Source organism: Typha angustifolia, chromosome 9 (genome assembly GCF_048772165.1).
Source record: "Typha angustifolia cultivar Huaian chromosome 9, ASM4877216v1, whole genome shotgun sequence".
NCBI classification, from domain to species: Eukaryota; Viridiplantae; Streptophyta; class Magnoliopsida; order Poales; family Typhaceae; genus Typha; species Typha angustifolia.
Window position 1 is genome coordinate 1031053 of NC_133247.1, and position 23095 is coordinate 1054147.

The 23095-nt window shown below is 37.9% G+C and overlaps 5 protein-coding genes across 5 annotated transcripts; 1 reads left to right on the forward strand and 4 right to left on the reverse strand.

The window, feature by feature from the left end:
- Window positions 1-67: 67 nt before the first annotated feature.
- LOC140767045 (PRA1 family protein D-like) lies at window positions 68-996 on the reverse strand. The gene has a single exon (XM_073106797.1). The coding sequence runs from the start codon at window positions 777-779 to the stop codon at window positions 180-182; it is 600 nt and encodes a 199-aa protein (XP_072962898.1). The 5' UTR covers window positions 780-996; the 3' UTR covers window positions 68-179.
- A 617-nt stretch (window positions 997-1613) lies between these two features.
- LOC140767692 (GATA transcription factor 26) lies at window positions 1614-7753 on the reverse strand. The gene is made up of 8 exons (XM_073107687.1): window positions 7202-7753; window positions 5229-5597; window positions 4363-4786; window positions 4103-4175; window positions 3834-3937; window positions 3557-3743; window positions 3333-3435; window positions 1614-2348 (listed from the first exon to the last, which is right to left on the reverse strand). Exons 1-8 carry the CDS (start codon window positions 7239-7241, stop codon window positions 1948-1950), a joined length of 1701 nt encoding a protein of 566 aa, XP_072963788.1. The 5' UTR covers window positions 7242-7753; the 3' UTR covers window positions 1614-1947.
- Window positions 7754-10218: 2465 nt separating this feature from the next.
- Window positions 10219-11995, forward strand: LOC140767054 (nucleoside diphosphate kinase 1). The gene is made up of 4 exons (XM_073106815.1): window positions 10219-10359; window positions 10446-10494; window positions 10623-10854; window positions 11695-11995. Exons 1-4 carry the CDS (start codon window positions 10309-10311, stop codon window positions 11810-11812), a joined length of 450 nt encoding a protein of 149 aa, XP_072962916.1. The 5' UTR covers window positions 10219-10308; the 3' UTR covers window positions 11813-11995.
- A 547-nt stretch (window positions 11996-12542) lies between these two features.
- LOC140767863 (uncharacterized) lies at window positions 12543-17618 on the reverse strand. The gene is made up of 9 exons (XM_073107936.1): window positions 16941-17618; window positions 15920-16029; window positions 15501-15569; window positions 14937-15052; window positions 14738-14792; window positions 13938-14058; window positions 13740-13787; window positions 13100-13194; window positions 12543-13011 (listed from the first exon to the last, which is right to left on the reverse strand). Exons 1-9 carry the CDS (start codon window positions 17023-17025, stop codon window positions 12910-12912), a joined length of 801 nt encoding a protein of 266 aa, XP_072964037.1. The 5' UTR covers window positions 17026-17618; the 3' UTR covers window positions 12543-12909.
- Window positions 17619-20040: 2422 nt separating this feature from the next.
- LOC140767864 (peptide methionine sulfoxide reductase A3-like) lies at window positions 20041-23085 on the reverse strand. Its single transcript, XM_073107937.1, has 2 exons — window positions 22497-23085; window positions 20041-20484 (listed from the first exon to the last, which is right to left on the reverse strand). The coding sequence occupies exons 1-2, from the start codon at window positions 23007-23009 to the stop codon at window positions 20233-20235; spliced, it is 765 nt and encodes a 254-aa protein (XP_072964038.1). The 5' UTR covers window positions 23010-23085; the 3' UTR covers window positions 20041-20232.
- Window positions 23086-23095: the final 10 nt, after the last annotated feature.

The following is a 23095-nucleotide window of genomic DNA, read 5'->3' on the forward strand; positions in this document are numbered from 1 at the left end:
GCTTTCCTTTTCCACGGAAAAAAAAAAAAACTCGAAAAATTATGCCAAAATTAACAAGACTCAACACTAAAGGTTGAATTTTTCTAAACTTTTTTATATGGAAACCACGATCGAGCACATAATTTCAACATGTTAAACCGTAATTTGTTCTGTGGCCTACCTAATTTTGCCGATCTCGATCACCTCGACGATCCCCCCGATTCCAGATCCCCTTCCTCCTTCTTCTCCTTCTCCGACGAATCCATATCCACGCCGTTCCCCACCGCTCCTCCGGACTCCTCGGAGACCAAACTCTCGTCCCTGACCCTGAAGACTGCGTGGAGGAGCACGACGGGGACTCCGAACCCTAAGGCGGTGAGGAGGTTCCAGATCGCATTGGTGACGGCGAGCTCGGCGACGACGAGGAAGAGGAAGAATGCGACGACGAGGCGGCGGTCGAGGAGGCGACGGAGGAGGTTGGAGTTGGGGAAGGCACGGAGGAGGACGCCGTAGAAGAGGAGGGCTTTAGATGCGGCCATGAGGAATAGCATGGAGGCGCGGTGGTGGCGGAAGAGCGAGGCGAGGAGGAGGAGCCACAGGAGGACGGCGTAGTGGAGGCGGAAGGAGGAGATGTTGCGGACGGCGCGGACGGCGGCCGACTCGGCGTCGGATGGGAGGGAGAATGCCTGTGCGCGAGGGGCGAAGCGGGAGATGGCCTTGCGTGTGGAGCGGGCGTGGTGGGCGGCGCGCTCCACCACCGCCACCGCCGATCGCCGGAGTAGTACGGCGCGGGTGGACATGGCGATCGGAGACGTCCCCACCTCTCACGCCAGAGAGATTTAGGAGGAGGAGAAGAAGAAGGTGGGGGCTCGGGTTTGCTTTATTTTGGGGGTTTTTAACTTTCCTTTCTTTAAATGGTAAGCCATGTGGGATGGACTATTGGATACTTGGCATATCACACTTGGGAGGAGACGATACGGCAGAGTTAGACCTTTTGGTGGGATTCGAAGAGAGAAACAAAAGAAGCAAAGCGCGTCTGATGTCGGTTGTGTTTAGTAATGACTTATAGGCGGGCTACTTCAATTCCCTCTCGTTGACTGATGGCCATCCAATTCCAACCTGGTAAAGGGTAAATATTGTTAACATAGGATATAATTAACTATAATCGAGTATTACGGTGTGCATCCAACTGCTCTAATTGTACATAAATAATACGTACAAAGAGTCGTTGTAGATGGTATCACGAGTAGGCCAAAAGAAAGATATGGCCTTCACCAGGTGATGTCTAGTTTCCAACTAACGGCGTACCAAAGAGGGCCAACGATATTGGTTATACTTTTCAATGTCAAGCCGTTGGTTTTAGGTTGTGTATTTTTTCTTCGTTTCTTTATCTTCCTTCTGGTCAAGATTGTCCACGGTGTTTGCCGGGTCATGGAATGAAGACTGACGGACGGACGGACGGACGGACTTGGTATTTAGTTTTCTTGGATCTCATGTAAAAGAAAGAGTTACCAGTTTAATTATAGGAGAAAACAACTGATCATAATTGCCAGACAGGAAAGGCGACATCTTTGGATGATGGTAATGAAAATGAATTTAGATTATCAAAGTCAACTTAGGGGGCCCTGCTTTGGTGATAGAAAGTTTTGTCCAGATCAAACAGCTTCTTCAGATCACAATGCATGGTAATGGAAAACTTATGTTCTTATTTCACATAATACAAACTTCGCAACTCCATCCCTCCGGGATTAAAGAGGATTTCAATCTGAGCTATATCACAAATCTTGCAAGGCTATACAAGAAGCAAACCAGCCCAAGCTAGTTTAAAAGCAAATGTCAGCAGTTAGCTTAAAATTCGACAGCATCGGGATTATATGAAACTAGAAGATAAGGGGACTGACAAACCATAGCACTTCCATCGCTGAAACCGCGCGATGTGCATAGCTAGTCTAGAAGACACTGTCATGGCTATTTGCTACTGGAACTAGAGGATTGGTAGTTGGAGAGACTCCCCTCGCCTTTAGCAACTCCATTTGAGCTATTTGTCACGGATTTCAGTTTCAAAGGATCATAAAGAAGTTCTGCCTCTGGGAACGATGTACTACAACGAACATCTAGCAGCAAGGCATGATCAGAACTGTCGTCCATATATTGTAGAGGGACCAGCATGGATGACCGATCGGTGGGAGATGCAAAAATGCTCCTTGGACTGAAGCATGCCTCTTCTTCATTATCAATAAAGCCATCATTGTCGGCAATGAATTCACAGGCTGCATCACTAGGATTCACTTGGAAGGAGTTTTTCAAAGGAAGGTTCAGGCCTCCAGATTTACAGATTCTTTTAGGGCTTCTAATGGTATCTTTCGACTCTGAAGTACACAAAACACAATGAATCAGCTAGTTGGCTACAATTTTATTAGGTGTATTCACAAGTTCATAAAGCAAGAGATCGAGTCTTCAGCAAGCAGAAAAAATGCTCAGCTAAACATATGAACAGTTCATCAACACAGATTGTTAGTGTAAAATAAGGAGATGCAGTATCTAATTTTGGATCTAAATTGTTCAACCATTTCCTACCAGGAGTATCATCTATCTACTGTCTACTGTCTACACAAGTATAGAAACAAGGGAAGCCGAGGAAACCATATGACTGTTCCCCAACAACGAAGTAGTATATGCAGTACAATATTAAGTTTAAGATTTAGTGAACCTCTCTGGTACTTTTTCTTAGGAATTACCTAAATGAGCATACGCCTAAAGTATCACAGGAAGAAGGTACAATGGAATGATTATAGCATACATTTTACGATAATGACATCAACCAATGCGAGAAACTTGGGCATTAATTCGACTAAAATTGCAGTTAAAATAACTGTCTTCATCATCATTACAATGTTGGCATTTCTTCAAAGAAATTCTCTCCCCTTGAGAATAATCCTATGTTTGACTACCAAGACCATTATCCCGCACTAGGAAGTATCTAGGAACTATATATATTCATCCTTATGTCCATCCAATTTGGTACTTCTGCACAAAAATTATAAGCCCCTCAAGCTTAAGCCATCGGACCTCCTTGTGGTTCGGGAGCACACTATGTGGTCTTACTTGGACATTCAAGCCATCTTTAAGAAATTTTTTTTCCTTTTGTATCATTCTCAATGATGAGTTCCAAATATCTTAACTAGATCAAATACAGTTACTAACTTGTGTTTTTCCGACAGCTGAAGTACATCAACTTGCTAGTAAATTAACTCATATAAGTAGGACGTTTATGAGAAAACGATAACCAAAGCGAATAAACAGACAAGATAGTCTAATTCTTGAGACTCAATAAAGAGAGATAGGAATCAGACCTGCATAGCTGTGAATTTGTCCATCGCGAGGTCTCTTAAGGGATACCTCAGGATTTGGGTGAATTGCCATTTCCTTTCCTCTTGTCCTTTTGTAGTTTTTGTCCTAGGGAAATAGAAGCAAAATATCAACCGAGATATATTTTAGTTTTAGACCATATAGAAAACCCCAAAGAGATGAAAAGACAGACCTACTCCAAAGGCATATTAGATTAATTGCAACATACCTTCAACTGCTTATAGCATTCCACCCACTTGGACTTTGTTAAATTAACTAGTAGAAGCCTCTTTAAAGTTCTACATTCTTCAGCATTTGCTCCAGAAAAGGAGAGACCGAAAATCCCTTCTCGAAGCAAATTCTGGAAGTAGGACAGAGTCTCTACAAATTGGGAAGCGCTAAACATGCTTCTAAGGCTGGAAACAGAAAAAATACATAATTGCTGGTATTAGAGTAATTTCTTTTACTAGAACAATAAGAAAACAAGAGGATGTGGTATTACAAACCTTTCAGGAGGTTTCAGGGTATCAGTAGAAGGAAGATACTTTAACAATTGTTGTTGTTCCTCAACTGTCAAATACTTCATGAAGCTGTCAAAGTTACCGATGTCCTAAAGAAGGACAAAGAACTATCAATTGAGCTCCATGGTGAAGTTACATGATAAACAAGTTTTAAGGATAATGCAAGGTGAATATTTCCTGAGAACATCTTATTGGACGGAAAGTAATGGTAAAGTCTGACCCCAATGGATGTTAAGAAAAGATTCAATACGTACTTTTAAATCTATTGATGTCAAAGGTGAACCTTTGTCTTGCATGATTTGTAGATTTTCACGAATAAGTTTATCCCTGCAGTGGAAAGAGAGAGAAACTTAGCCGTACATAGTAATCAAGAATTTGATCAATAAAGACACCCGAAAGACAGTAATCCCTAGATTGTGTAGTCACAGTCGGGGAAAAGAGGTCGCAGGCAAGGAAGAATTTACTCCAGACATGCTGTCTGCTTATCTATTTAAACAGTGAAGTAAAAGAGCACCTCTTTCCATTTTCTTGAACCACTTGTGTAGTAGGCTTCTTAAGTTTTTCTGCACCAGCATTTGAGAAACTTGTTTCTTTTCTGTTGCTATTTGTTGCTGACCCTGAATACGCTTCATTAGTTATGTATGATTTATTATAATTTCCAGAAATTGAGCTTGCTTCTGATTCCTCCTCTATATATTTTGAATTTGGATGTCTAATTAGTACACTTCCATAGCCTATCTCAAAAGAACCCATTGGTGTTCCCTCTTGATAAAGTAGGTCCTCTTCTGAGGATCCTGAAAGATAAGATGATTGTTGCTCATGCATTATGGAGTATAGATCCTTAGTGAGCTTTTCAACAGAAGAAGGCTTTGGACGAGTGACACATGTCCTCTTCTTGGATGGCACTAGTGAATCCCAGGCATTTGATTGTGCTGAACCTGTAATGAAATGTGGGAATTTCAATACAAGAACTTATTTAATGCCTGGTAAAAATTTAATGAAAAGTTGGTATAAAATGCAACAACAAAATGACTGTTGAGACTGACTACTGACTAGATGTTCAAAAGAGATCTCTGAAATATTTGCATGAAATAATATAAAAAGTATCTAAAAAACATTTTCCCTAAGGCCCTAAGAAGTGGTTCTGCAGCTAGAAGTGCTAATTCACAAGATACCTTAATTCTAGGACTATCAGAAAGAAGGAAAATTAATTACTTAGTGCAACTTTTGCTCCAACAAATTCTTGTGCCCCTTCTAGAGAACATTGATAAGTATCTCTATGTTCTTGAAATTTATTGGTGTCCACTGCCCAATAATAAATTCTAATAGGAAGGTGTAAAAAGTTCTTCTAAAGCACACGAAGATTAGAAGAATTATTACCTGTCATATCACTTGCATCAGTGGTGCCAAAATGTGCACAACTCTCCGAATATGATACTGCTGAGCAAGAACTAGATCGGTTGCTTGTATCCCCCTCAACAATCTTTCGGAAGTTTTGATCACAGTATGGCATTTCACGCTGTCTTACCAGTATACTGTTAGTCTGCTTTTTCTTGGGCAACTTCTGCTCCTTGGGCTTGAAAGAAAAACTTTTCACTCTGGTAACTTCTTTTAATTCTTCAGAATCAATAGGTTCACGAGCATGAAGTGGAGTGTAGTTTGTCAATGAACCCTTTGTTCTCCACCTAGAACCACATGCATTGCACAACACTGGCTTTTCTGGTGGCCCATTTCGCCAAAGTGGAGTACCTGTTGCATCACTTACCTTTTAGCAACAGATGAGTAGGGAAAAACTTTATGCAAGCAATTTACTGACATTGACAGAGCGCAATCTTAACAATACATTTCTGTGTTCCAAATATAGAATGCAAGCATACTATTGTGCAGCTGAAAAGCCAGTAGAAGTATAGTCTGTCTGTTGCCCATGTATGAACACGTAGAATTAAACTATGTTATTTCATTTCAAGACATTGAATTTGAGATAATGATCTGCTAAGAGCAACAGTGTTGTGCTATAAATTCTCAGAGTCCAATGGAAATGATAACATCAAGTGATATTCTAAATTCTAGGCACTTTGTGTATCAATAACATGATCCCCACATCATTAACTTGTGGAAGCCAGATTCCATGAAACTTCTTTGTTCATTCATTCTTTTCCAAAATTATGTCCTTCAGATGTGGCTATATGATACTTGTTTGCATGCAAAAAATCCTGGTGCTAAAATGTGAGACGAGTTTTAAAAGTTTTTTAAGGAGAGTAGAAAATGGCTAACAGCCAAAGGTCTATAAAGAATGGCTAATGAACAAGCAGTTAGTTTACAAGCATGACTAAATTAAGCCACGCCATAGAGTTAACCTAGTATGTGTTATCAGAAACTCAACAGGTAAACATTTGTTTTAAGAGCATTCTATTGGATTGGACCAGAATATGGAAGACAAACTCTAGAATCACTATAAGTGGAAAGCAACGCAAATGTGTGACTAGCACTGCAAAAGTTTAACATCTGAGAAGCGGAGTGAGTCTCCTAACTTTCAGCTGAGAGCAATTTATCAAACCTCATGAAGTCAAAATGACTCCAATGCATAGGAAGGCTCAAGCTCAATGTAAGGATACCCCAGAATGATGTGTCTCCACTAGTATAGAGACTATTAGCTGAAAACAAGTGTATAATTTTTCTTTTTCAGAAGAAGAGATAGTTCAACCAATGTCACTTCGTAGTAAACATAAGTGAGCAAATTGAAAAGACCATAGAGTAAATCTACGGTGCAGTAGCATTCTCAGTGCTAAGTAATGGAACTTGCCAAAAATATATCATATGAAGAATGAATCGAACGAAGTAACAAATTCTTGCATTTCACAGCAATTTGTTACAAAATTATCCTATTTGTATTCCTTCCAAGTGGGAAGAAATCACTGGAGCTTACTGCTGCTAATATGCATCAAGGAAGCAATTTAGAATTTGGAGAAAGGATTAAAACACAATTTTTGAGAGCACATATCATATGAAGGAGAGACTTGGTGCTTATTGACACCAACCACAGAGAATAACAAACCGAGGAAAGCATGCCTACCAAATGATAACTTAGAAATTAAGAAACAATAGTTTCCAATTCTTTCACGACAGATAGAACCAAACACCTCCGTCCCCAAAAATGCATTCAGTTTTTAAGAAATAACAGGAGAAATCAGGCACACGGGAGCCTTCTCCTGGAATAAATGATTAATTCTAAGAAATTGAACCCATTAAGGGCAGAACCAATTCAAAGAAGAAGCACAAGAAAGATCCAAAATCTCCAGAAAAATTTCATTATAGAACAAAACTACCCATCAAAAACATCAATAAGAGCTCACTTGTAACTCCACAATGATGGCAAGGTCCATGCTTTCCCATGTCAACACCCCTTCCTCTCTTCTCCTCTTCTTAGTCCCAAGGGAAAATTAGTATATAAAAAGCAGTCTCCTTTAAAGCACACAAAAATTATCAAATTTAGCAGCAGTTTTATATATCTCTATATCCCTTCAACTCAAAACTAAGGGGCCTGGAAAGACTCCTAAAAAAACCCAAAGTGGGTTTCAAGAAGCAGAACACATGAACTCAAAACAAAGGTTTAGTGGGTGTTGTTGTTCTTTTTCTTCTTCTCTCTTCTATCCAGTCCAGACCCAAAAGAGAGAAGAGCGAAGAGGGGAGAGAGAGACACAGAGAGAGAGAGAGAGGAGTCTCAGAGGGGTGGGCAGGAAAAGAGGAAAGAGATGTAGGAAGAGAATGGAGGAATGCACCCAAGAAATTTACAGGGTCAGATGGGTTTGTAGGTGGGAATCTGTACAATCCAATGGAAGGGAGAAGACCATTGGAGGAATCAATTTAATGGTCAGGTAAAAGGAAAGGAGAGGAGAGGTGAATGAATAGGTGGAGAATGGCTTTTCTTCCTTCCTTTTTCTTTTCTTTTTTATTTTTCTCTCTCTTTCTCTCTCTCTTTCTCTCTCTCTGACTATCACCATGTTGACACTCTATTTGAATTTTAAATATTCATATTTCCCTTTTTCAATTTTTTTACTATATTTTTAACTAATAGCATATCGAATTGAGATTCAGTGTGAGTCGATCCTCTCTAAAATAGCCTAATTAAACTTTAATTTTATAGATTTTCTATCGAACAGGCGCGAACCAATATCACACACTAAATTCTTACCCTAAATCTATCCTATTTATCTTACATTTAATTTTTTATTTTCTTAATAAATAGTAGTAATAATAATATTAATAATTTAGGATAGCCTGAAAGTACTCAATAGAGCGTTATTCTTAGGCTAATTTATTTGGACATCAAAGCTCTACTGTGCATGTTGACTGTATGTAGCCTTTCATGCGGTGCAAGTGGAGGAAAGAGATGAGAGAGTGAGAGAGGGGGGCAGAATATTACCTATATATATCCTATTGATCCTAAGTTTTATTTCCTCATTTCTTTTTCATACATATATATATATATATATATATATATATATATATATATATATGCTGATGGCATTCAGAGTTGTTCAAAGTAATAAGAAATGTGATGAAAAGGAATGGTGGAGCCACCAACCCAACATCATCCCTGGAAAAAGAACAAGGTGTGACTGGGATTTTCAGAGCTTGCTCATTAATTTTATCCAAAAAAATATATCAATTTTTTTATACATACAGTAGTATCCAAAAGTTGTTTGGATATAATGGTAACAGTATATTTGGTTCCATTAATTGCATAATCATCGAAATTTTAATAGTGCCCTAGTTAAATCGATACTCTGTATCACAAAGATTTGAATACAAAATAGCGTATCTCAAATCATCCAAACACAATCTCAATATATTAACATGCTAAATAGACTTGTTGACAAAATCTTATTGTATTATATATATAAAGAATGCCCTAATATTTTCGATAAAAAGATATATCAAAATTTAGAGATAAATTCACAAATAAGTTCTTATAATTGAGTTTAGTGATACCAATTTGCTACAAATCTTATCCTCAACCTCCATGAGAATAAATAAACTACTAAAGCTCTCTACTCATCTTTAATTTGTGCTTCTCTTCACCATTAAGCCCACCTAACATTCCTCAACAGAACCAAGAAAGAAAGAAAGAAAGAAAGAAAGAGATAAATTTCTTTATATAAAAAGTAAAAATAAAATAAAATAAAATTTAGAGGTACTCTCTCTGGGCATGTTTGTCATGGCGGTGATGGGTGCTTCGGCTGACTTTATGATCACAAACGGTGATCATCGTAAACCCACTAAATTTCTTTGATTGCATTCTTGATACCTTTTCATCTTTTACCTACGAAAAAGATAACCATTTTTATTCTTATGAGAGATTTATTATGAGAGTAACCTTCTTCTTCTTCTTCTCATCCTCCTCCCTCTCTTCCTCTTCCTCTTCCTCTTCCTCTTCTCCCCCTCTCTTCTTTCCCTCTCTCTCTCTCTGTCTCTTTCTCTAAGCATTTCTTTTCTCCATCATTGGTGATTGGTGAGGATCTCTCTGCTTTTTAACTCCCTTCTCTCCTCTGGTTTTTTTTACTTACACTCTTTTTTTCCCTTTGTTCCCGACTGCTACACGTGTCCTCTGCCTCTCTATCTCACTTACCTTCACCCTCTGCCATCTTTCTCTGCTCCCCACGATCTTGGAGCTTTAACACAAGCTGATTAATAACTGAGTCATATTTATATTTAATCATGTTCGTATTTACTAAATTCAATATATTTAATAATTAATTTATATTCATATTTATCAAATATAATATGTTTAATAATTGAAGGTGATTTTTTTTTTAACTTGATCGAAAAAGGGGTTAATAATATAGAGTTTAGCTTATATTTTGAAGCCAAACATCTATAATTGGTTTCATTAATGATACTCTATCATGTACATAATAATACATAACAAGTTCATTGCTCAAGATGTTGAATTATTTCCATTTATTGCAGGAAAATGCTCTACTTGCAAATCATCCTCCCTTCTTACTTATTATTATAAGCCAAGATCAATGATCAAATGAAAAGAAATAATTACACCTAAACCATAAGAAATTCTCTTATTTATTTTGTGACACACCCACTCTTTTTAACTATAAAAAGCTTTCAAAATTTTCTTTGGTTTTGTTACTCATTAGATTTTTTTGTTAAAGATTAATATTAACTATGTGAGTTAATGATAAAATAATCAATTAATTTATTCATTAATACAATTTGGAGAGTTAAATTACCCAGATAAATGAGGGATGGAAAATAAATACACAGTGGCTTAGTATAATTAATTATCTTAAATAAAAGGAAAATGGTATAGAATAATCCATTTGCTACGTGTCTACTTGACATTAGGTTTTGCTCTACGTATAAATTATAACCTCCTCTCCTCTCGTCCCGTCTACCGTTAGGGTTTCGGGAGAGGAGAAGACGAAGCAGATACCGATCAGCAATGGAGCAGACCTTCATCATGATCAAGCCCGATGGCGTCCAAAGGGGCCTGGTATTCTCTCTTTTTTTGTAGTTCTTTTCGACGGATTTGGTTGTGTTCTAGGGTTTACCGTTTTCTTATCTATATCGTGAAATCAGGTTGGTGAGGTTATTGGTAGATTTGAGAAGAAGGGTTTCTATTTGAAAGGTAGAAAGAATCGCATCCATTTGTGTTATTTTTCCCCCATTTCTGGGGGCATTTTATATAGTATTTTGATTCTATAGAGTGAAAAAGATCAATTCTTTTCTTTTTCGTCTCGTATTCGCTTAATTTAGGTATGAAGCTTATGAGTGTTGAGAAATCCTTTGCTGAGAAGCACTATGCTGACCTTGCTTCGAAGCCCTTCTTCCCTGGGCTTGTGGATTACATCATCTCGGGTCCTGTGGTGGCCATGGTGTGGGAAGGGAAAGATGTGGTCCTCACTGGCCGCAAGATTATTGGGGCCACTAAGCCCTCCGACGCTGCCCCCGGGACCATCCGAGGCGATTTTGCCGTCGAAGTTGGCAGGTGATTGTATTTTTACTTTTCTTCTCCATTTTGGTTTGAATCATATTTTCTTATTCGGTAAATGCTAGCTGAATAAATGATCTATGAATTTGTTTGAGTAGATATAATTGGTATCGATGATTTGATATGTGAATTGCTCTGTAATTCTTGCTACATGGTTATGATTTAATGAAAAAGATGAATAGTTTGAAAGTCTGAATGATTAAGCATGTTTTCATAGCATACAGGTATGAGTTAAAGGGCATAAAATTTTCATAGAAGCTATTCTCTGCTAGATGAAGTCTGTGTAATATTTAAGCAGTACAAGTTCTCGATAATTTTTTAATTTATGCTTTGTTGGGAATTCATTATCTGGTTTATTTTGATGTAATTTAATTTCCAAGTGCAGCTTCTATTTTCTTATGGTGCCTAAATTCCATATTGTTGACTCTAGTCATTTTTGTTTTGAATCTTGCTATTCTATTAGTTCTGTAGGACATACCGGGTACTGTTTATATTTCTTGCATTGGCAAGTTTAGACATTATCTATATCAGATCCTGTCAACTATGCTATCTTAGCTCAGTTTGGTGTCCCTTGACCTAGTAAATTGAAGGAAGATACCATATGCATGGTTTCTAAAAGATTGATTTGTATGTTCAAAATTGACTGGGATCAACAAGTAGTACTTTTATGGTGCAGATTGGTAGTTTAATTGATCTTTTTGTTGACATTCTTGGGCCTCAGTATTACCTGAAGTAATTCTGCAAAACATTCCATATGCAAAATGCTGTACTGCCATTTAGGCTTGCTATTCTTTAGTGATGTAAAATTTTGACATGGAATATTTCATTCATGTGCAGAAATGTCATTCATGGCAGTGACTCAGTTGAGAGCGCAAGGAAGGAGATTGCCTTGTGGTTCCCCGAAGGCATTGCAGAATGGCAGAGCAATCTCCACCCGTGGATTTATGAGGCTTAAGTTTAAGCTTTGATCCTTTATTTGTTTCCTATTTAATTTTGAAAGTGCTAGTGAATTCGGTGTCTGCTTTGAGCTTGGTTACTTTTGCATGTCTGAGTTCTGCTGATTTGAATTTAAGGCCAATATTTGTTGAACCTTTGTTATATTTCTTGGAGTTCCAGGTTTGCTATGTGGTATGGTGCACGCATGTCTAATGATTTTGTTGCACTTTGGATACTCTTCTGGCATGCAGCTGGATTTTTGTAAAGCAGTACAGAATCACGCTAGAGTGGTATATTGATATGCTCAATTGATTGGTTAGTCCTTGCATGTCAGATTCTGCACTTTAGCATCATCTGGGCCTATGCAACGCCATGGTTTGGATGATGATTATTTTATAGCCATTTCATTAGTTATCTTGGTACGTTTTGTAACTTTTGTTTATATGCCATTTGTACCCTATTTACACTAGGTAGGTTGTCTAGACTATGTTATTGAGTTACTTTAATCAAATCCATACACAATGCCTTCAAAATCTTAATGTTATAAGATGTTCTAAGAAAATCATTGCATGTCATCGGAAAAGTATGCAATCATACGAAGAGCATAATGAATGACTAGTGAGTACTGGGGTATCATGACATACTTGGCATCCGCAAACTAGCAGCCACCATTGCACTAGCTTTCTCATCTTTATGTTTAGGTTTATATATATATATATATGAAACTATGAAAATGGATGAAATTAATATGCAAAACATAATCACTTTTCATAAAAAGATGAGGAACCTAACAAAGTACACTGTCTTGATAACACCGTCGGAATCAGAACAACCTCTCTTCCCCTTCATCGGACTCAAATCATCACAACACCTCCCACACGTCAGGTAGAAATCAAAACCTCCACTTATATTTTGTCTCCTTTTTTTTATTATTTTTATTTCTTCTGTTAAAACCCTGGGGCTGACGTAAAACTCAAACACCGAATCATTTTCAACTTGAAATAAAATAGCAAACAAAGCCCACCACACTAGAAAAACACCGAAAAGAGGACCATCGTGGGCTGTGCACAAGGATCAGCAAAGTGATTTTATCGTACAACTCAAGCAAATTGGTCCCTAACGTGTGAGGAGACTATACGAGGGCATGTCCTCTATATGTTGAATGTCTTCTAGCAATAGCTCGCGTTCCAGCTGCCGGCGTGTTGATTTCATCACTGACTGCACGAACAAAAGAATTAATAAATTGCAAAATTAAGATGAGCAGCAGGATAATGTAAAGCAAAGCTAAAAAGATCAAACAACTTACATTGAAGTCCATGTACGAAGCATGCATAGCAAGCCATTGCTGATCCATCAGCTTGAAAGTTACGCAGTATAATATATCAAAGGCTCGATCATTTTCTGACATACAATCACAAACATTCGTTTCAGTGACAGAATTTGCAGCCCTTACAGAAAGACAAGGTGGTGAGTTTTTGACCAAATAATTTACCAAATTTTCGGAAGAAATTTCTATATAAAATATTTTACAAGAGCAATTTATATAGAGATGTCTGCCTCGGACTTGCAATTTTTCAAAGATTTAAAATTTATATATAAATTGCTGGTTTGGAAATCTTAAATTGAGTCAGCATTTTCCAAACACACTTAGGAGGGGGTAACATAGAAATGAAATATAGGCAAATTATACATAAGCAGTAAATGTGATATATTTGGGGGTAAGCAAATCATACATAAGCAGGAAATGTGACATATTTTGGGGAAATGTGTTAACGGGTGTGCAACCATAATGGATTTAATTAGTTTACTTATAGTTCAACTCCTCATACTAGTTGATAAACAACCTAGGGGCAATACTTCTTTTAGGTTCCTATCAAGCTTATGGAAGAATTCATAAAGTCTACTGAGGAAAGAAACCAATCCAGAACTAAAATCTTTTGAGGTACCTGCGAGTAGCTTTAAGAAAATTGCTCCCATCAGAGTCCTAGGTTTGTCTGTGGTTCAAAAAAGGCAACCATTAGAAAAGCACAGTAACGGAAGAAACTGAAAAAGTGAGGGAACTTCAGAAAGCCTATGAAAAATATCAAGTAAAATTTTGTCTGCATGACAGAAAGAAGGATTAAATTTTTGAATAAAGTACAAACCAGCTTGAAGATCGAGCATCTGTATAAGCATGAAAGTTATATTTACACCAGCTACAGCAAATGGATACTCCCACATGGCTCGATTACCCTCCTGCTTGCGAAGAAGATCTTGGAAAGATTTCTGCATGAAGAGCTTTAAGGATAAGAGTGAAGAAGAAAAGGCAATCAGGAAGAAACAGTGGCATAACATGATAAGAACACAGTTTTAATCAAAAAGAAGGTTCACCAATTGCTTTTCCTGACTGAAGTTAAATAGCTCTGTGCCAACAAGTTTACAAGTTATAATCATGTTTCACATGATCTAAAACCAATCTGACTCTAGAGATGACGGCCCTTTGTCCTCTGATACTGATAGATACAAGTCTATGGCTTCAACTAGAAGTTTCTTTTTAACTAGGTCAAAATTCCCTACTTTAGCACAAGCACAAATATTTTGAAATATGACATTGTTCAATAAGGATTCAAGCTAATGGGACCAAGAGGTTCTCTGATGTACCGGTTCCTCTACAGTCAGCAGCACTGTACTAGAATCTCGACAAACGAATAAATATAACAAATCAAAGATAGATCCAAATGTTATCGTCTATCAAATAGACCTAGTCATATTCTTCAATCTGAATTTCTTAAAAGCCAAGCTACAGTGCTGTGAAATATATATATATATCTTGATAAGTTAATCGGTAACTTCTCTAAAGATACATAGTTGTCATAGTTAAAAAAATAGCTTAGACTGGTTGTCACAAGGAAATGTGGTTCTGCATCTCAGCTTCAACTTTAAAAAAAAGAGAGCAGCCACTTACAGGATAGTTCTTGGAAAAGAATAATAAATTTTCCAAGGATATGAAGCCACCACCTCTGCAATAAAAGACCAAATACCAATTTTAAATTTCATAGTAGAGTGGAGGAGTCTGATTCAACAAGGACAACACATAGAAGCTCAACTCCATTTCCTTCCATCGTAAAGGAAGCTCAACATATACGTAAAGGAAATACTAAGACCTGAAATCAGTTGACGGATCTTTGCCTTGCCATCCCATTTCCTTCCATTGTTCAGATATCAATCCAAGAAGCTCAATTCCAGGAAATGAAGCATACCAAAGAGCCTTTAAAGCTTCCTAATAATAACAGTAATTCACATCAGTAAAGTGAAGAAATACGAGCCATGCTAAATCTGTATCAGATTTTAGTATTTGGGCTTATTTGCTTATCATGACTTGTTTATTATTTTAAGGCAGGTCTGTACAAGCTCGAGGCAAGCATAGCTTAGAAGCACAACTTCAACCTTGATTAGGTTCATAGTAACTTGGTACAAATACTCCTAGGTCGAAATAAATACAGCATCATGTTATCAGTGTAATAGCTTAATAGCTTAAACACAAAAAGATCCATAACCAAAGTGGAAAAAGCAACATTATTCCAAAAATTTTAAGTAATTTGTTAGTGAGTATAAAAGTATAAACATACTTCAGTAACTTATATCAAGTAATACTACCATTTTTTTATCACAGAAGAACATCAGTTAGAATGTAGAAACTGACAAAGCTTCAAGACTGAATTAAGTACCTGATGTTCTTTTCTTGAACTATCATAAGCAACTTCTATGCGACTTTTTAACCTCTGTAAGCATTCCTCCTGGATAACAGTATATATAAAAAGAAATTACAACTATTGTTTATTTTTTTAAATAAAAGTAATCTACCAACTTTAATAATGATAACCATTGTTAATTTGATTAAAACTAAGAAAGGAATTAAATACTGCTGGGCAGTAAAATGGGTAAGAATCACAAAGGAATCACGAATAACAAAATATCAAATAGGGAATCAACTACTCGTTGCATTATTCGCTGCAACAATAACACAAGACGAAAATTTGTCGGAAAACTCCCAACAATTAGATAGCAGAGAATAAAGGAAAAACTCATTCTTTTAGCTCTATTACTCAACATATTCAGGAAATAAATACTATCAGCATAAGAGTACCTGCGAAGGTGTCAGGTCAAATGATAAACGCGCGTCACTTTCTCTTCTTTGAGCACAAACACATGAAAGACCTCTTCCAAGCCATGCTGTTGATCCTGTGACAACCTCCGCTATACAAAAGAAAACCTGGTAAATATGAGTTTCTCATTGCTCAACAATTTCAAAATATATTTGATATTGAATAACTAAGCTAGAAGAGTGTCAGCGCATCATTATCTAAGATTTAAATTATGGTCCTTGTAAATAACCTTGACAAGCCAATTCTATTTTTTCAAAAACCTACGCATATTCAGAAGGAAACTCAGTTCAAACAATAAATGAAACATAAATCTGACAATATTTCAACCTTATTGTTGGTTATACAGATTATCAAGTCATGTGAGGTGGGAATTGTTGTCAGACCAACCAATTCTCACAACCTAGATCTATACTTTTTCCTACATGACATATCACCCTCCTTTTGAGTATTTAATTAGATGTTCGCTGATCTATTTTGAGATACTCCAAGGCTAAACAAGTACAGTCCCAACAATGCCTAAATACTAGTAGGCCTGAGAATTTATCAACTTCATATAACCAACATCGTACTTTTTGAAATAATTATGAATTCCATCTATCCACAATGTCAATTTACCCAATTCTCAGAGTCAGCACCATTCTCCCTCCCTTTCTCACATACCTTTTGTGATCTTCAATCTATCTATTTTTTAAAAATAACCTTATACATAAGAACTTTATGCAGAACCAACTTTCTAAATACAGAACCTCTCTTTTTTATGAATCATTGAGTTCGATTGTGACAATAGCTACTTACTAGCAATGACCACTTAGGACCTTCCAACAGAGGTAAAAATATAGGAAAAATAGACGAAAACTTGCAGATAACACAACACCAAATCTGCGATTAATCTATGCCAAATCAAAAGGTCAGGCAATGCAAGTGCCTGTAACGCACAAATCTATATATATATATACAAAAAGAACCTTCAGATCCCGCGATGGAAAAGAATTCACCACGTACCTGGAGAAGAGTGGCATCCGGTGCCCCGCTCCGTCCCTTGCGATATCCTCCTCACAGCCACAAACGACCCTCCATTCTCATCCATCTCCCCTCTACCCCGCACTTCCACCACAACTCCTCTAACCTACCAAGAAATGCCCCATCTCAAATTGCCAGCTCCAAGAACCATCATCTGGAGGAAGAGAACCCCATCCACACCAAGAACCGAGAATCCCCTTCCTCCACAAATCGACGAAGGTAAAAGGTTAAGATCCGACCCTAGGGCTTCTCCACCAGCACAACAGAAACAGGCACGGAACCCATAAACTTCTTCAGATAACGTACGAGAGGATAAAACCGCTCTAGCTGTTCTCTCCAACGAAGAGGGCGGGCGCGCGCCAAATCCGGCCGGAACCGATCGAGGGGCGAGGGAAGAGGCCGCCGCTCGCGTCCGACCCGGAGAAGGAGACGAAGGGGCAGCAAGGGAGAGGGAGAGATGAGGAGGGGTTAGGGTTTGGTCGGAGAAGGCTAGGGTTTGTTTCCGAGATCGAGAGGGAGATGGATGGAGGGAGGAAAGAGAAAGGCGGAGGCGGTTGGAGTTCCCCTATCGCTCCCTTTTCTCTTTTTAGCCACGGCTTCCCTTTTTCCTTTACCAGATTTAGCTCTCTCTCCCCCCCTCCTCCCCCATTCTTGCTTGTTATGGCGGAGTTATTTGATTTGGATTCTTATACATCTATTTATAAATATACCATTTATTGTTGCTAATTATGGAAATTAAGTATTTAAACAGAAACACGAGGGGTAAAATGAGAATTACCGTCAACAAAGAAAACGGCGAAATTTTTATTATGAACCCCGCTTTTTTCTTATTAATTGAACACGTCATCGAATAGGTCAACCGGTCAAGTGGATATTATATTATATTATATACTATACTATACTTTCGGGTTAAAAAATATATAATGTACTTACTATACGATTAAAAATGCAAAAAAGCCATTAGGAAACACAGAATTTAAAGAGAAACACCCGTGCACATTCAAACTTTGTACCTCAACGGAATTCAACTAAAAGTTAGTAGCTAGTTGCAATACTTTAAAAAACTTTCACGCCGATGATTTATTTTGCATTTATGTCATGCAATAAGTAACAGATTTGCAAATGTCGAAATAATGCTCTCTAGTACCTTTTTGACGTCCCTAGACTAACAAAGGTTCAGCATTTGCAATAATAATAATAATAATAATAATAAAATTAGACTCTTATACTAAAATTTAAACCTAATTTAGTGCAAATGCGTGACATAATCTTGTAACAAGTATCGCATGTATGCGCCCGTTTGATAGAGCAGAATAAATTGAATTATTCCACATGATCTTCAATTTATAGTCTGTAATAATATATTAGCACATATTGTGAAATTATAATACGACCATAATACAATATATTAAAACATATTTATAATAAAAATATGAAAAGAAAAGGGAATGCATGTCATGCATGATGCATGGGTCATCCCACTAAGGCGTGGTACCCCCCCCCCCCCCATGATGGCCATGGCAGTCGAATCAGTTGCACCCGATCTTTATCAGACCGGACCCAACTTTCCGTGTTGTCGTGTCGGAGGACATAATGGAGGGGAAAAGTTACTGTCACCGGAATGGAAGGTCCTGATGGACGAGCTCAGGTGGGGCCCAAAAAGTTCCAAAAGTCACAGAGGTGCAGGCTCTTGGGTGGGGGGAGCAGTAGTAAGTAGTAACCAACCGTGGGTCTGGCCGTTCCCTTTTTGGGTTCCACTTTGGGTGCGATCCGGCTCGGAAAGGGTCAAGGGATGGGATCACGGTGAAACGGCCACATGGTCGTGTTTAAGAAATAATTTTCTATGATCTTGGAAAGGAGTGGTACCAAATTATTTATTTACTCACTTGTTCAATCCTCACATCAGCATATAGATGAATGGTTGCTTCGGATCCAAGTAGTGCATAGAAGTAAATTTAGAAAGTAAAAGGTGATAGATCGCTTTCCGAGAATAAAAGAAAGGAGCTCAGAATACATTGAACACAGGATAAAAGAAGAAAGGATTCTAATCTGGATGAAGGCCAAATGTATACTTGTTTATGATGTTATTAAAGTATTTAGCTCACACATGCAAATGCTTCAAGGATCCAATAAAAAGTACAACAGAAGGGAGCAACAACCAAGGAAAAGAGAGGGATTTGGGTAGAATCCATGGTAAGTTATGGGGATGAATTGAATAATGGCATTCTTTTTGAGAGTCCAAGAGTACACAACTAGATGCCACCTGTGAGAGCAATATGTGAATGGGGGTGGGGGGATTAGTCCCTTTGCCATCATCCTAGAGATCCATCACTTGTTGGGAATGGAGATTATGGGAACCATGCTACCATTAAAGTTGGAATGTGAGGATGGAGTTGAAAGCCAAAGAATGACAACATGGCCAAGATAAAGATGGGAAAGGATAAGTCCTTGTTACCTTTTCTACAAAGATTGCTTTTTCTACCTGGCTCTTTTTTGGCCCTAAGATTGAAGAAACTTTATTCAGCATATGGACTTTGGAGACATAAATAAAGAAGTCTTCAAACACACTCCACTCCAGATTTTCTAGATAGAGCAATGCTTTGAGTATCTCAGATGAACCATATGATATTTCTAGACACTCTTTACAGTTACATATATGGAGATGTATAAAATCTGTCATCAACTACTACATTCCAAAGGTACCCCACAAGAATTACTCCTTCTAATGCCATTCTCCCAAGAAATATTCTTCTAATACCATTTGTTCCCTCATATAACATAAAAGAGATGTGCACACACACACACAAAAAAAAAATACATGCAACGAATTAATGGTGAAAACAGATTTAACCATGTCAACATGTCATTAAGAACACGAATTGGAAATGTACAATTCTACTGCACTATTTTTCAACTATTTTGCAAACAGAAGCAATAGCTTGAGGAATTACCAAAGAAGGCCATTGACAGCATAGAAAGGCTCATATTAAAGAACCATGTTCCACAATTTCAAACAAAAATAGCAATAAAGCCGACTGCCTGCAGCAAGCACTATTAAATCTCCCAAATAGTAGGAAACAAGTTAACTAATCATATGGCATCTCATTAGTGACATAGCTTGATCTTGATTCAATTTAACATAAGAGAAATCTCCATAACACAATCCTTAAGGTATTAGAAGCGAAGGTACATAAGCCAACACGAGCAACATTTAGAGACTATGCAGAGGATATACACATATTACTACTGCAAATTGTACCGATGCATATAGTTTCTAGCCATAACAACGGATAGGGTCATTGCAGCCTTTTGCGGCAGATTGTTTAAACCCAAAACGACCACCTTTCTCAAGATACTGTTGATGATACTCCTCTGCCCTATAGAACTTCTTTGCAGGAAGAATTTCTGTCATGATCTTCCTGTTCAAGGCTTTCTGGTGCCTCTCCAGAGATTCAATTGCAGCTTTCTCCTGCTCTGGTGTGTAGAAGTATATTCCTGACCTATACTGCGTTCCCACATCATTTCCCTACACACAGAAATTAAAGCAGATGTTCAGCTATTAATGGATAGCGAATAAACCAGCCTTGTGCCTATGTATTATGCAGTGTGATAGCCTCTTCAGATAGTACTTTCAGTTCGCACACTCCTTTTCATTAACTCATGGGGTCCAATCTTTCCATCAATTATATTATTTAAATAAAGTCATTTCACTCTCTAGATGCTACTGCATGTCAAGAAATACTCAATTGTCAAATATCATCAACATCAGAGATTATCCATATCTCAATTTTTTTTAAAAAAATTGAAACTTTTCAAACCATGGTACGTTCATGCTATCAAATACAGCTCCACAACATTATTATTTGAAGGAGGTCAAACAATTACTTCCTAGTTTGATAAAACAGCAATTACAACCAATGTAATGGCTCTCAACATCATTGGTTTAAATAATACATGCCAAATGCCAAGCAATTGCACAACAGGTAAAAATTGGAATATACCATAAAATTAATTAAATAAATTATAACTTCAATTAACACTTATAGATTAAATTTAATATCATAACTGGCCCATGAGAAAGGAAAACTATTAGGTCATTCATTTTGAGACCAACCGCATAACATAGAGACCCTCCACATCACATACTTCCATCAACCCAGTAGACTGACATCGCTTCTCATTCCCTAAGAATTTCTCCTCCTGCTCAAGTATTACTTTTTGAGACCCATGGACATTCATGACAGAACAACCTGGGTTGGGCCAAGCATGATTCCAACCCAATCCAGTTGATCAACATACAAGTTCACAATTTCTTGAATAACAAGTCTGATGCTTCTATGTCATAATTATTGATTCAGCAAAAGGCTCAGTGGAGCCTAATTCCACTTCAGTCGTTGTACCATATCTAAATCATTCCTATCTTCTCCCAAACATAATCAAACCCCCTTATCATACTGCAAAAACCTTTATCTACCTATAGGCAAAGATGGAGTTTACTGTTCTTGCTTGATTGTTCAGTATTGATGAAATGCAAATCCATCAAAGAATTTCAAATATCTAAAACTTTTCATTTAGTTCTGGGAACATCAGTATATTAGTCTCCATCCAAGTACCTTAATTAAGATTTTAGACGGAAAGCCTTGTTTAAAATGACCACACTTCTCTTTAAGACGTCCTAGATCCCCTCTGCTCGTTGCCTTCGACGTCATGCTAAAGTGCACAAATAATGCAATTGAAACTTCAACAGCTCCTTTATTGGTTTCTTAAATTTGGGTTTTTCTTATCCTGACATGCAGCTCAGTAAGGATGTCTGCAATTTGGTATGGCAGAATGCCCAATATTATACAAGGGCACGCTTCAGAGTCTAAATAAACTGACATAGAAGTTCCCTAACAATGCTCGTCCCAATTGTTCTTAGAGGAATGTCGCTATTGGCACAATTAGACCGTACCAATCTACCTGAATTGAGCTGACAATGGAAAAGTAATAAAGTAAAGCTTGAAGATTGTTGAAAAAACAACATTTTATTTTTATTTCATTGTTTAACTTCATACCAATATAAGCTTTTTTTTTTCTTTCTTGACAAATAAGCACACTTTTTTTTTTATATATTACAGCTCCCAGATATGGACACTAACAAAGCCATGTAATAGCTCAACAATCATCAAGTTCCACATAGAGTTATATAGAGGATTTAGCATAAGCATACTTATTCAATATTATTGACCTAATTCAGCCCTATTAATCCCCAAATCCAACTTTCCAGGAACGACCCCAATCACCTCAGCTAGTGCAATATCTCCCTTCCTCTCCCAGATACCTTAAATTTTTTGCATCAAAATCCAACTCGGAAAGATTCTACTTCCTCCACCTTACATACCATCCCTACATGCACGAGTCATCCAAAACATGATTAACGGGTTCTATTTATTTGTTGTCCACCTAACCACGCTCATATTTTCACCAAAAGTAATTTTTCTTCGTGTTAGCATACCATCAGCATAAGAAAAAAGAAAAGATCTTTCTATTTTTGTTCACCTGGCGATTTAGGGTAGTAGGATCATGGCGGCCCCAGAAGAGATCAAGCAAATCCTCATACTTGCACAATCTCGGATCATACTGCACCCTAACAACCTCTGAGTGGTTTGTCGTCCCCGTGCAAACATCCTCATAGGTGGGCTCATGTAGATTCCCCTGGCTATACCCCACCTCGGTCTTCGTCACCCCTGGAATTCTCTGGAAAGCGAGTTCGACTCCCCAGAAGCATCCGGCCCCGAACTGCGCGAACTCATCCCCGGGCGCCGGCGAGTCAACGTCGGGCCCCTGCGCTATCGCCGCCGATGCCTCCGCCGAGATGCCTCCCCGGCTTCCGAAACCTAACCCTAGTTTCCCTAACCAACTCATCCGGGTCGGAGAAGAAGAAAAGGAGGAGAGGGAGGAGAGGGATAAAGGTTTCCTGGAGTTTTGGGGAAAGGTTAAGGGTTTTGCGGGAAGGCGAGAGAGAGAGAGAAGGATGGACGGAGGAAGGGGTGAGGTTAAGATGAGGGGCATCGTTGGTAATGACTTGGTGGTGGCGTCAGCGACAAGGTTTGTTTACTTATTGGGTAGAGACTTGGAGTTGGAGAGGGGTAAAGGCG

Bases quoted from the DNA above. Each gene is read 5' to 3' on its own strand.
- LOC140767045 (XM_073106797.1), bottom strand. From the start codon at position 779: ATGTCCACCCGCGCCGTACTACTCCGGCGATCGGCGGTGGCGGTGGTG.
- LOC140767692 (XM_073107687.1), bottom strand. From the start codon at position 7,241: ATGGGAAAGCATGGACCTTGCCATCATTGTGGAGTTACAA. The intron at 5,598-7,201 runs GTGAGCTCTTAT...GTGATGCAACAG, and splicing joins CCATCATTGTGGAGTTACAA to GTACTCCACTTTGGCGAAAT. The intron at 4,787-5,228 runs GTAATAATTCTT...ATTTCATTACAG, and splicing joins TGATGCAAGTGATATGACAG to GTTCAGCACAATCAAATGCC.
- LOC140767054 (XM_073106815.1), top strand. From the start codon at position 10,309: ATGGAGCAGACCTTCATCATGATCAAGCCCGATGGCGTCCAAAGGGGC. The intron at 10,360-10,445 runs GTATTCTCTCTT...TCGTGAAATCAG, and splicing joins ATGGCGTCCAAAGGGGCCTG to GTTGGTGAGGTTATTGGTAG. The intron at 10,855-11,694 runs GTGATTGTATTT...ATTCATGTGCAG, and splicing joins TTTGCCGTCGAAGTTGGCAG to AAATGTCATTCATGGCAGTG.
- LOC140767863 (XM_073107936.1), bottom strand. From the start codon at position 17,025: ATGGATGAGAATGGAGGGTCGTTTGTGGCTGTGAGGAGGATATCGCAA. The intron at 15,053-15,500 runs GTACTTAATTCA...TGTTATTATTAG, and splicing joins GTTCAAGAAAAGAACATCAG to GAAGCTTTAAAGGCTCTTTG. The intron at 13,012-13,099 runs GTAAGTTGTTTG...TTGTTCGTGCAG, and splicing joins CTTCGTACATGGACTTCAAT to TCAGTGATGAAATCAACACG.
- LOC140767864 (XM_073107937.1), bottom strand. From the start codon at position 23,009: ATGCCCCTCATCTTAACCTCACCCCTTCCTCCGTCCATCCTTCTCTCT. The intron at 20,485-22,496 runs GTGAACAAAAAT...TTCTGTGTGTAG, and splicing joins CTACTACCCTAAATCGCCAG to GGAAATGATGTGGGAACGCA.